This window comes from Macrotis lagotis, chromosome 8 (genome assembly GCF_037893015.1).
Source record: "Macrotis lagotis isolate mMagLag1 chromosome 8, bilby.v1.9.chrom.fasta, whole genome shotgun sequence".
NCBI classification, from domain to species: domain Eukaryota; kingdom Metazoa; phylum Chordata; class Mammalia; order Peramelemorphia; family Peramelidae; genus Macrotis; species Macrotis lagotis.
In genome coordinates, this window is record NC_133665.1 from 68,229,557 (window position 1) to 68,243,287 (window position 13,731).

At 34.6% G+C, this 13,731-nt stretch overlaps 1 protein-coding gene across 1 annotated transcript in view; it reads left to right on the forward strand.

Moving 5' to 3' along the window:
• Positions 1-13,002, forward strand: part of CDC37L1 (cell division cycle 37 like 1, HSP90 cochaperone) — a 47,793-nt gene extending 34,791 nt beyond the window's left edge. Inside the window, exons 4-7 of the mRNA XM_074197466.1 lie at positions 896-1,011; positions 1,526-1,648; positions 7,533-7,697; positions 8,546-13,002. Of these exons, the coding sequence (XP_074053567.1) occupies positions 896-1,011; positions 1,526-1,648; positions 7,533-7,697; positions 8,546-8,647 (506 nt within the window). The 3' untranslated portion in view covers positions 8,648-13,002. The remainder of the gene's footprint in view (positions 1-895; positions 1,012-1,525; positions 1,649-7,532; positions 7,698-8,545) is intronic.
• Positions 13,003-13,731: the final 729 nt, after the last annotated feature.

Sequence of the window (13,731 nt, forward strand, 5' to 3'; positions counted from 1 at the left end):
ATTTAGTTGAATCTTTAATCCTATTTAACTGTCTTCAAATCTATGAAGAAATTTCATATGCAAGAGAATTGGGTTCAGGTCTCAGCTGTGACCCTGGACAAATCACTTAATCTCTCGCCTGAGGCTTTAATTTATTTTTAATTTATTCTTTGCTTATGTGCAAAGTTTTATTACTTGGACTAACCTCTTCAAATGGTTGAAACTTAGGATCATAACTTTAGGCCTAGAAAGGATTTTAAAGACCATAAAATCCAACCACCTCATTTTACTGAGGAAACTGAGGCATAGAGAGAGGCAAATAACTTAGGTCACACAATAAGAGTATGAGTTAGGATTTGAACTCATCTTCATAACTTGAAGTCCATAATGTTTCTTAATTCCATATTCAGTTTGATCTTATTTAATGATCTGAGATGTTAAAATAATTTAAATGATTTCTATAGCAATATGCATCTGTTTGGAAAGATTTTATGTTTATTGAAATGTTATCTTGACCTGCACAAACAAAAATAACCAATTAAAAGAGGCTATAAGTTACTTTTTTTTTTTTAGGGTGTTTTTGCAAGGCAAATGGGGTTAAGTGGCTTGCCCAAGGCTACACAGCTAGGTAATTATTAAGTGTCTGAGACTGGATTTGAACCCAGGTACTCCTGACTCCAGGGCCGGTGCTCTATCCACTGTGCCATCTAGCTGCCCCTATAAGTCACTTTTAATCTGAATTTTTTTTCAATGACCACTGAATTATTTTCTATATTCTCTACTACTGTTACTATATTCACTATGTTCTCTCCAACTATATTCTGTATCCATTTAAAAGGAAGTCTTTTCAGAGTGACATTTTTTCCCCCAGAAACACAAAGTGTTTGTCATTTACATTATAATTCTTTTTTAATAGGTATGCTAAGTCGATGGGATGATAGTCAGAGATTCTTGTCTGACCAACCATACCTAGTGTGTGAAGAAACTGCTAAGTATCTCATCTTGTGGTGTTTTCACCTAGAAGCTGAAAAGGTATTTGGTAAACCATGAATTTCTGGAACCTTGGAAATATTTTGATTTGTTTAACTTCTTTAGGTTTTCTGTTAGGTTGGTGGGTTTTTTTGCATCTATATTGAAGAGACACTCTCATGGGCAGAAAATTGGAAGTCTCACATGTGTTTCTAGAATTCATTTAGCCATAATGTAAAAAAAGAATCGATTCATTCAAATTCCAATTGATGGACATTATTTAGAACAGTATGGCTTTTAAAAATCAATAATCTCCAAAAATTCTCTCAATCTAATTTATGCATTAAAATGTTTTTATATAAAAACAGCAAATATTGTTTTAAATCATTATGTCTGATTAGTTTTAGTTAATAACAGATCTATTGACCAAAATTAAGGTACTTGTAAAAATCATACGATATTAGATATGTAATAGGTAACAGAGGGCACAAACTAAAATACCTTTTAAATGCAAAGCATTATGCCATATTACATATTTTATACACTTTTATTATAAGTTCAATCAATTTCTTTTCAGAAAGGGGCTCTAATGGAACAAGTAGCACATCAAGCCGTCGTAATGCAGTTTATTATGGAAATGGCCAAAAACTGTAATGTGGATCCACGAGGGTGTTTTCGTTTATTTTTCCAGAAAGCCAAAGTAAGTAGCTGAAGGAGATTGTTGAATGAAAAGTTTAGGGTTTGTAGCATCTGAGATAATTCTGTCAAAGGCTTTCAGTGGAACTATTTTATCATTCTTCCAGGGTGAGATATTGATTGCTATTATCTCACATCTTATGTGGCATTAAAAGGCTTCTTATTTGAAGCAGGAAAGAGGGGAAGCTGCAGATTTAAGGGAAGCCCTCAAATTTTATGCTGCAAAACATAAACCAAGTTGAGACATATGGATGATTCAAATTTTGACTACTTTTGAGTCTTCATAGAATTTTGGATTTAGACACTCGTGACTGGTGATGGTATAGCTTATCTACATTATCACTCAAATGAAGACTCCCATATAAAAGTAAAAGCAAATTTAACAAGGATCTTTTTCTTTTATTATTGTGAACATTGTACTCTAGAAAACTAGTCTCCAGAGAGGATTAAGAGTTTAAGGAATAGGGAGAGCCAAGGTAACAAGGTAATTATCACTATCAGGCCTAGACCCCTTTTTTTTAAGGTTTTTTTTTTTTTTGCAAGGCAAATGGGGTTAAGTGGCTTGCCCAAGGCCACACAGCTAGGTCATTATTAAGTGTCTGAGACAGTATTTGAACCCAGGTACTCCTGACTCCAAGGCTGGTGCTTTATCCACTATGCCACCTAGCTGCCCCCAGATCACTTTTTTTAAATAATTTTTTTTTTGCAAGGCAGTGGGGTTATAAGTGACTTGCCTAAGGTCACACAGCTAGGGTAATAAGTTTTTGAGGCTGGATTTGAACTCCAGTACTCCAGACTCCAAAGCCAATGCTCTATCCACTGCACCATCTAGCAGCCCTGATCACATTTTTTTTTTTAATTTCTAACCACCTAATTGACTGGGCCCTGAAAAGAATAGAAATCAGGTTGACTACAGGAGAGGTCTCAGGTTTATCTCTGAGAAGAAAAGGACAGCCAGACAGGGAATTCTGTGCTGTAGCAGAATGGTATGGGGCTAGACCCAGGGAGGAGCAAGATGAAATATATAGATACTTTGACCTCAAAGGAAGTAGGGAACATGCTGTGAGCATACAGAAAAGATTCCATCTCTTTAGAGCAGGAGTTCTATGCTTCAGGTTCATGGACTCACAAGGAGATAAATTTTAGGGGACCTGTGAACTAGGTTGGAAAAACTTTTATATTTTTTATTTTCACTAACTTCCAGCTGAAATTTAGTATTTCATTTGTGAATGTAGGCACCAAACTATATATTAATGTTAAATTATCCCAAACTGGGGGCAACTAGGTCATGCAGTGGATAGATCACTGGAGTCAGGAGGACCTGAGTTATATCCACTCTCAGACACTTAATAATTTTGGGCAAGGCAATGGGGGAGGGTGGGTGTCTGTGTGTGTGTGTGTGTGTGACACAAAGTAGTATAGGGCAGCAAGTGGACATAAGTACTGAAAACCAAAAAACTAGATTTTCTTTTTTTTATTATTAAAGATATTTGAGTTTTACAATTTTCCCCCCAATCTTACTTCCCTCCTCCCCACGGAAAGTCTTCACTTTGTTTCCATGTTGTACCTTGATCCAAATTGGGTGTGATGAGAGAGAAATCATATCCTTAAAGAAGAGAAGTCTAAGAGGTAACAAGATCAGACAAAAAGATACCTGTTTTTTTTTCTAAATTAAAGGGAATAGTCCTTGAACTTTGTTCAAACTCCACAGCTCCTTATCTGGATACAGATGGCACTCTCCTTTGCAGACAGCCCAAAATTGTTCCCGATTGTTGCACTGATGGAATGAGCGAGTCCTTCAAGGTTGAACATCACTCCTATGTTGCTGTTAGGGTGTACAGTGACAAACTAGATTTTCAATACTGCTCTTAGTCCCTGAGACATGTCTTAGTCATCTCTGGAAGACCTCACAGTGTGGATAGTAAACTTCAGGCCTGGTGCCACGATTATATCATTAATGGGTGATGCATTGGAGGACATTTTCATGAAGAAAAAGATGGTTTGTGAATAATAACCTATATGTATCATGTTAAGGTTTACAAAATACTTACAAATACTTAAAAAAATACTCAAAAAATAGAATAAGGTTTGTGTTTCAAGTATTATCTCCATTGAGGAAAAGAAAGTCCAGAGAGTTCAATAATTACCCTTTGAAAGTGTTGGGGCTGTAATAGAGCAGGCATTTCCCAGTTGGGAGGGGGGCCGTTTAAGTTGAGAATTTGGCTAATAAATTTATGGTCTTAATGATAAAGAGTATTCTTTTTAATTAAATGCACTTGTTATGTTTCAATCCTTTCTCAAATAGTTAAAAAATAAATTAACCTCAAAACAATAAATTATTATAGTAAAGATGTCAAATTTTGAGATACTAACTTCATTGCTTTTCATGTCCCAGGTTTCTCCTCCCCGTAAGGGTGTGGTACATAAACTAGTAGAAAAACTGGAACTAGGTAATAAATAGTGCATAAAAATTATTGAAGAAGGGACCCCCTAACATAAGTTCTGAAAATTATTTCCATAGTAGAACACAGAAGGATTGAGTATTTAATTGAGGTATAGCTTGCTTTTACTGGGTTTATTTTTAGTTTTTTTTTATACTTTAATTTTATATGGAATATTAGGCTAGATCTAATACATTGAAATTTAATAAGAAACCTAAGTTTTGCCTTTGGGTTCAAAAATATTTACACAAATAAAGAATTCCGATAATTGGACAACAGTTTTCCGAAAAAGATCTAAGAACTGCATTGCAATTCAAGTTCAATATGAGTCAGCAGTGTGATATCAATCACATAATCAATAAACATTCATTGTCATGTACCAGGTGCTAGGCTAAAGCACTGGATGTGGCAACAAAAAAAAGCAATTTCATCTTCGAATTATTTAAGAGAAACCATAGCCTCCAAGGAGATAAGAGTTCTGTGTCATCTGCCTTGTTCAGATTGTATCTGAAGTATGGATTAATTCTAGATACTACCAGAATTTAGGAAGGAATTTGAAAATCTGGAGAACCTATAAAGGAGAGTGAAGGATAGGAAAGGGCATTAAATTTATACCAGATGAGGTTCACAAAGGAATGACAATTACTTTGTTCATAGAAGACTTAGGTGGTTGTTAAGTCATTTCTGACTCTTTGTGACTCTGTAGACCATACTTTCCATGGGTGTTTTGGGCATTTCCTTCTCTTGTGGATTAAAGCAAACAGAGGTTTAAATGTTTTACCTAGAGTCATGGCTAGTAAGTGTCTGAAGCCAAATGAGAATTCAGGCAGTGGTGAAATTGAAATAAATTAACAACTGGTTCTCTGCCCTAATGACCATTTTAAGTATACAAAAAGATAGACCAAAAAGTAGTTTAATATTTCATGCATTTAATACTGAAATAAGAATAATAAAAAAGCTGCCCAAAACTAGGTTGTTATATATTATTCACAGTAAGCAACTATATCTTAACTTTTCGGGGGGGGGGGGTGAAAGGCAATGGGGATAGGTAATTCACCCAAGGTCACACAGCTAGGCAATTATTAAGTTTCTGAGGCAGGATTTGAACTTGAGTTCTCCTGGTGCTCTATCCACTAGACCTCCTAGCTGCCCCAAGAAACTATATCTTTATGGAGTGAAAGCAGCCACATGACCACATAGCAACCAATGTTGAAACACACAGAACCAAAACTTAGTATTCTGCTCCCATGGCTTTTGAAGTGGGTGATAAGATAACCCTTAAAAATCTATATTTCTATTGGTTCATTGTGTCCCAGCTTCCTATTGGTTTCAGCAGTCAGGGAATAACAGTGCACTCATAATATCTCAGGAGAATTTGGGGCCTAACACAAAAGTGGAAACAAATGACAGCTTGTCACCACCACCATCCCCCAGTTGTTTGGCACTTTTTGCACAATTTTTTTTCACCTATGAACAGAATAAGCATTATTAATAATGTTGTTATAATTATATAAATATGTAATATAAATATAAATAATATGTATATATGTAATATATAATAAATATAATATAAATATAATTGTAATTATAATAATAATAACTTAAGTCATTTAGAAAATGCCATTACACAGATGAATGTTAAAAAAAAGTAAGGAATGTTAATTTGTTATTTCCACATTGGGCACCCACCTTAGAGAGAACCCTGATTACAAGTGCCATTTTAGCAACCAGTTCATCTGAACTCAACATATTGGGTATTGATTCTACCAAACCAGTTCATGTGCACATGGACTGAATTCTACCACTGAACTCAGATCTTCCTGACTCAGGGCTCAGCACTCTATCATTGAGCCATGTAGCTTCCTGTACTTTGGAAGTTCAGGATAACTATTTTCAAGTATTTATAGGACTATCATGTGAAAGAGATAAAGATTGATGTGTTTAGCCCCAGAGGACAGAATCAGGAGCAATGAGAAGTTGCAAAGAGACACCTTGAGAAAGAAACACTTGTAAAAGTAAAAGGGGCTGCTTCAGGATCAGTGGTTCTCTCCACTTTAGAGTCTACATGTACAAACTGAAAGACTCCATGAAGAGATTGAAAGAATATTTAGTAAGTATATTATAGTGGAGATTTTTTTCTTTATATGAATACTTTGGGCACTGTGGTCTAGAATTCTGTAATTTTGTGCCCTTATCTATTATAAGTAACTTTGAAAGATTGAAAGAAAAATATAACCAACTCTGGAACAGATGGAAGGAAGATACTAAGGTCTCAGAGATAAGGAGGATTCATAAAAGATAGCTCATTTCTCTAGGGTGGAGCTATAAAATAAACATGACAGATAAAACACCCATTCAGAGGTATTGAAAAATATAAGGAAAGTTAACAGTGTCTTTGTTGATATAAGGGGGGGTGGGGTGTGTTGGTGTAGAGATGAATTAAGGGTGTCATTGTGAAGTGCTAGCAGTGTAAAAAAAATGAAAAAATTTCAGTGCCATTTAAAGAACATGAAAGAAAATATGGGAAAGAGGTTTTTATATAAGAAAAACTATAAGAATAAAGGTGAATTTGTGGTTGAGATAATTTTGAATATGAAGGGTGAATTTTAAGAGTCCCAAAGAGATGTGCATGCCAAGATAGGCTGGTTTGAAGAAGATATAGCAAGTTTTTATTTTACCTGTGGCCTTTTGAATGTAGTATTTTTATACTTGAAAAGAAATAAGAACTCTTGAGTAGATTGTGCTATTGCTATATCAAGAACAGAAAGCTTAATTCAAAAACCAATTTAAACAGATTCCTTTGTTAATAGTATCAGCTCTGAGAAATGTTGCTGACGGTGACCACCAAGAATCAACTTCTGACTGATTTCCCAACCCTTAAGTGTTGGTTTCAAGGAAGAGCAGAGGTGCTTTCTGAGGGCTTGTGCTCTCCCCATACCTGGTAGGAAGCCTGGACACAGTCTAGGAAGAGACCATTGCAGTAATAAATGCTCCCAGCCACTTCCGAGTTACTGATTGAGAGAATTGTCTCCTTGGGTCTTCAGGTATTCCCTGCAGGAGACCAGATTTCAGTCTCTCTGGACTTAATTAATGCAATGAAGAGTGTGGAGGATTTAGAATTAGGAGACATGGTTTCAAATTCACTGAAACTTATTTAGCTATGGGACTCTGGGCCAGTATTCCATTCCCAAGAAACTTCACTGGGAGCTGGGGATGCAAAATGAAACAATAGTTCTATCCTCAAAGGGCTCTATAATCTAACAATAGTTATAGTGTGGTGCAAAGTAGAACATAAAGGAGAAGGTAATCAAATGCTTGTTTAAAAGTTTTTATTATATAATAAGCCCTTCTGCTGTAGTCTCAGCATCCATTCCATTTCACATTTAGAAATTTTGAAATGTGTTAAAACAAACTTTGGTGGTTATTTTTTTTTTTATTATTTTCCAGGCTGAGGAAGAGGGTTATTTTGAAGCCTTCAAAAATGAACTTGAAGCATTCAAGTCAAGAGTAAGACACTATTCTCAATCACAAAGTTTTCAGCCTATGTCAGTTCAGAATCATGTTCCCCACGTTGGTGTTGGATCTATAGGTGTATTAGAATCCTTACCACAGGTAGGTGTGGAGAAGTAATCATTTATTCCATTGCTGTCATTCTGTTACTGAATGATTTGTTGAATAGTCATAAATATTAAAATGTTCCCATAGCTATACTAACTTGGTTAATCTCTATTCATGTTACAGTTGTCTGTGCCCCTTTTCTGCATCCCCCTTCCCCTTTTCTTAAACTTTCTTTTCCCCTCCCTGATGTCTCTATCACTGCTCAGACCTGAATCCACAACATTTAGTACACATCTTGAAGGAAATAGGCATTTTATAAATGATCAATGAAATGAAACCTGTTTTATTTCTTGACTAGTGTGTTCTTCATTGTGAAATGTTGATGTAGATAAGTGGAAATACTTTAGATTTCTCCTTCTGTAAAAACAATTTTTAGAAGCCAAAATTAAGTTTTATTTGCCATTCATTTGATGTTTTTGGTTTGTTTTTAATGTGGATCAATAAGAAGAAAATAACATAATCTTTGTGGTTTAACTTTAAACAGCAAAATTCACATGCTAAAGAGATCCCTTTCCCCATCTCCCCAAGCTAGTTTTCAAAGCAATTCAAATTATTTTCAGTATTTACTAATTTACTAAATTGTCATTTAGTCTAAAATCTTATTTTGTTAATAGACTATTTCTTTTAAGAATGTTTTGATATTTGATATTCAAGATTGATTTCTGAAATTGTCACATTCTTTCCAATATGTATTTTTGAAAGTTACGGAATTGAAATCACATGTATCACCTGATACTCAGTTGTTGAATAATTGAAATCATTGTATTCATATTTTTCTTGAGATATTGTGAAACTTTGAGAAAACTGATTTCTTATATTGTTCTTACATTTCTCTGTTTCAGAATCCAGATTATCTTCAGTATTGTACAAATACAGCGCTCTGCAGCTTAAACTCAGTGGTTCATAAAGACGATGATGAACCGAAAATGATGGACACTGTATAGTTCGGTTAAGACTGCTGAGGCCAAGTGCTATTTTGTTACAAGAAAGGAAGAACTTGGCTATTTTCTTGACACTTTTATGGGTGCTGCACTTTATTTTGTTTGGTTTTTGATGGGAGGTGAAGAAAGTACTGAAACATTTTGTAATTTTTTTTCTCTTTTTTTGAAAAATATGCTGCTAGGTTTTCTGTTTTGTTTTTGTCTCTTGGGGGTGGGGAGTGTTTTTTTTCCCCCTTGGAGGGAGAGAGAGGTACACCATATGTTGCAGGATGTGAAACTGGACTTTTTTTTGGGGCTCCTAAATTTGCCTTTAATCTTATTGTTCTCAATTTTGGAATCAAAGTATGAAAATCTGCACAAATACAATGTTTACAAGAACTGGTTGATTCTAGGAGGCATCTGCTACAGTCTCTTTTTATAAAGACATTCGTGTCCTACTCTACAAAGACAATTAAAGATAAAATATACTTGTATCATATTGCTAACTTAGATGTTAAATCTGGTGTTTCATCATATTAAAAGCAATAAATCAGTAACTGATATCCACTTAACCTAGCTGGATGGTAATCGATGAAAACAAATATCTTACCTTATTAGGATTAAATATTTATTTTTTATCTCCAAGATATCTGTCAGTTCTAGCCTTTAAATGGATGTAATAACAACAATTCATGTTTTCTATGGTGTTAAGGTTTACAAATCATTTTCTTGATAACCCTGTGAGGGTAGGTGGTGCAAGTATTTTTATCTTACAGATTAGGAAACCAGGGCTCTGAGAAGTCATGTATATTGCTCCCCCCAGTGGTCACACAGCTAAGAAGTATTGATCAAAGGAGTATTTTAACCCGTCTCTTTCTACTACACCAGGATGTAATTTGATATTTTAAGAAATTCACCCCAATGTCTATTCAAAGCTAGATTTAATAAATGGTATTCTTTACTAGGTGATTTTACTTGATTATCATACTAATTCATTAAAAACAAAATACAAACCTCAAATCTCTAGAGCACTTTGCAAAATTGGTGAAGTACTTTCCTTACAATTCTTGTGTAAGGCAAGTCCTGCAGGTGTTAATTTTCTCCCTATTTGCACATGAAAAAACTATAATTAGGGTTAAGTGGTGACCCAGAGATCACAAGGTTAGTAAAAGGGCTAAACCTGGACTAAAGGCCAGGGCTTCCAACTCCAAATCCAGTGCTCTCTCCACCAAAACACAATACACATCCATCATTATAAATATTGCAAAATAAAAAAAAATCACCTAGGTCCTTCTTTAGAATAAGAACAACTTAATTTTCATTTTAACTTCATTCCACTAAATGACCTGAAAAAAATTGGGGGGAGGTGGGAGTGGGAAGAGGAAGATCCATAAATGGCCTGTAGATTACATGAACAGTAAGTACCTTCAAGTTATACGATAATTCAATTTTTTAAAAATGACATAAAATTTTATTTTGTTATGAGAACTTAGTTCCCTGAGCACATTGTTAATAAGGATAACTCAACATTTACATAGTGCTTTAGGGGGTAAATGGCATACCAAGTTGAGATTAAAACTGCTCAATGAAGCTAGTTTTTTTCTTAATATGGTTACTTTGTCACAGTGGTAAATTTCATTTAACTCTAGCCCAGTCACAGGAAATTTGAGTTTTATGTCTTCTACAACTTGTTTCCAAATATGCCATAAAATTTATTTTCTTTGGTGTCAATACCAACATTAGCTGTTTTCTTTTGGTAAAAGACATGCCTGTCCTGCCTACCATTAGAAGAATATGAGCTTGTTATTTTGAGAAACATGGTCTTTAACTCAACTCTTCTCTGGAACTGGTAATATATACTTGCTTGCTCTTGAAAGTTGGAATTTGTATTTGAGAACTAATAAAGTCAACAGACCCAACTGAACTAATAGTCATAGACTGAGTATGTGAATCAAATATATTTCATAGAGCACATTTCCCCTATTTTCTCAATTTCAGAATAAAAATTTTGTGATAGGAAAAAATTTGCTTTGTACAAATTGACAGGCTATTGTATTTGTTGGTATTCAGTGCTGGCCACAGGAACTCATTGAGAAAGAACACATGGAGGGATTTGGGTCTTTTAGACCCAATTGCCAGTACCAATTAAATTGCAGAACTTTGGCATTTTGAAGTTTTAATGGCTCCTCAGCTTCTAATTGTTTTATCTGGGTCCTCCTCTAAGTGAGGTTTTCCTAATGAACAAAGAATTTTTTAATCTCTAGCAGCTAGCTCTCAGCTTATCAAATACAAGCAGAATTAAAACATAGGGTTAAAATACTCAGAGGTAGCTTAATCAATTTTCATTTTAACAATTGCTTTCACTTTCTACACTGTCTTCCAGTGGTTGCTTTTGAGCAACTAGATTTTAATAGTCTGACATGAGAGAAAATGAGCCTAAAAAATTTATGTTTAAGACTTACTACAATAGAAACCAAAGTCCTATTCTAAAATTTGGTTACGATATTTTAGCTCTGAATTTATTCAAATTTGAGTTTATTACAAAATAAGGCAAAACTGACCCCTGGAGTTATATAGTACATGGATTTGTATCCATATCTGAAAATATATTCTTATCTAATGCATATTAATATTTTTTATTTAGAATTGAATGGGGATGATTTATTAGGCTATAATTGATATTAAAAGATCTGTGGTAGCTAGATGCCTTTGTGCAAACTCAAAAACTCTGCACTAGGCTATCACTAATACTTAGACAGTAGTAGGACTTCAGTTTTCTTGGTGTTTTTTTTTAAATGTTAGCAATGTTGTATATCTAAAAAATAATGGGATGCAAACATTGGTTTTAACATCAGTTTGAAATGTTTTAAACCAAATAGAATGAACATTTTGAATTTATTAACAGCCCCATGAAACATGCTGGCCGACAAAACAATTGTGTATTAGTTTGCTATTTCATATTTCCAATTAAATATTTTAAAAGTCAAAATAGCCATCATTCTCTCATGTTTTATTGCCAAAAGCAGTAAAATGGGATGATACTGTCTAATCTATATACTTCTATCTTTCAATTATGTCTGAGATTTTTTTTCATGGATGTGAAGTATGAAAGTTAATGTTCATCCTATAGTAAGCAGGTGGTTTTTGTGAATCTTTGTCTAGACTAAGAAATCTAACCCAACAAATTATCTCCTAAATTAGGCTTTGTGTTGATTCCCTTTTCTTATTTGTGTCTAAATTAGCATATAAAAGATGAATTATCTGATTGCCACAAGAAAAGTCATGTATCCTTCTAATCTTCATGTTTAAATACTGTCTTGAGTTCAGTATTTCAGATATTTAACAGTATGTATTCCCTGGAATAGGCAGAATGCAACTCTGTATTTTAGTAGATGGTCTCTGAAAATTGCCATTAAAAAATTATTCACTTTATATTTAACCACGTGATGAACTTTACCAAACACATTTCAAACAGCCTATAAGTAAATCCTCTTTAGCTTGGTAAGTACCTGCCAGAGCTAATGCTTTATTGGTGTAACTTTAGACCCAGGATTACCTGCCTACCCTGAGTAGGAGATGAGTTCTTTGGAAGAAAATTCCAAGTGTTGTAAATAGAACAAACCTTTTGAAATCCAAGTAAAGTCTTGATTTGTGCCAGATACCCTTGATGGTCACTGAATTCTGGCAGATCCATGTCAGGGAGGTTAAAAAGTACTGAAATCTACAAGGGGTGTATGTGTGTGTGTGTGTGTGAACAGTATACCATTGTCCCCATTATGTAAGAAAACAAGAGAAATGACTTACTAGGGACAGAGATAGCAGCTGATGCAGGATTTGAACTCAAGACTTCAACACCAGCTCTCCATCCCCTCTGCTATCCTCAATACTTTTAGAATAAAAGCAAATCTATTGCAATGAATTGCAAACACATCATTTTAAAGAATAATATCTTATTTTCATTGTTTGGTGCAGTTCAATTTTTTTTATCATTGTAAACTTAAAATGGCCAGAATATTCATTAAATGTTGCTTGAATATATGGGTAATAGATTTGAGATCTGAAATGTTTTATTTCAATCTGTTTAGTGACACAGGGACATTAGTTTTTAGTATTTCACTGTAATGAGATAATACACTAATGTTGAAGAGCATTTGAAATCAAAGAATCTAGGTTGAAATCCTAACTCTTCTACTTATTGTGTGACCTTAGTAAAGTCACATTAGCATGACACGTGACATAAAGATCAAAGGAATAGCTAACAAGATGTAAGATAGAATCCAAAAAGTTCTTAGTAGGAATAAGAAATTAACCAAATCTATTAAGATGAAAATGATAAATGTTTAAAACTGTATTTGAGCCAAAAAATAAGCTGAGAGGATAAAGAATGAGATACATGGTCAGACAATAGTTCATATCAAGAGTTGGGGGGGGGGGGACAGCTAGGTTGCGCAGTGGTTAGAGCACCAGCCCTAGAGTCAGGAGGACCTGAGTTCAGATCCACCCTCAGACACATGATAATTACCTAGCTGTGTGGCCTTGGGCAGCAAGCCACTTTAACCCCATTGCCTTACAAAAAAAAAAGTTGGGATTTCAATGGAGTTCAGGTACAAATCAGTAAAACATGGCAGCCAAAACAGGTGATGTGATAAAAGGTTCAAACAGGGCAGATCACATCTGCAATGTTGTAGCCCCATTTTTGAAGAATGACGCTAACTAGTTTAATTAGTTTGATCAAGATAAGCAGACTGAAGACCATGTTACACAAGAACTGATTGAATGCATATCTTCATGTATTTGAAAGGCTATCTTAGGGGAAAAAGAATTTAGCTTTGTTTTACTTTGCACCAGAGTAGTACGAAAGCACAGAAGGAAAAATAGGTAATATCCAAAAGTGTTGATGGGTTTCTTTAGGAAGTGAATCCTCATTTAGAGCAAATAGGGTAGATCAGTGGGTTGCATCAGATGAGTCTGATTCTCTTGACCTCTCTAACAGTGATTTCTTATTAGATTTAGCCCATCATTCTAGCATCTGTTTTTGGATGCTGAGTATCATTCAGCATCTCTCCACCTACCAATTTTCTAGCTAACCCTTGGCAATATCCCCAAAT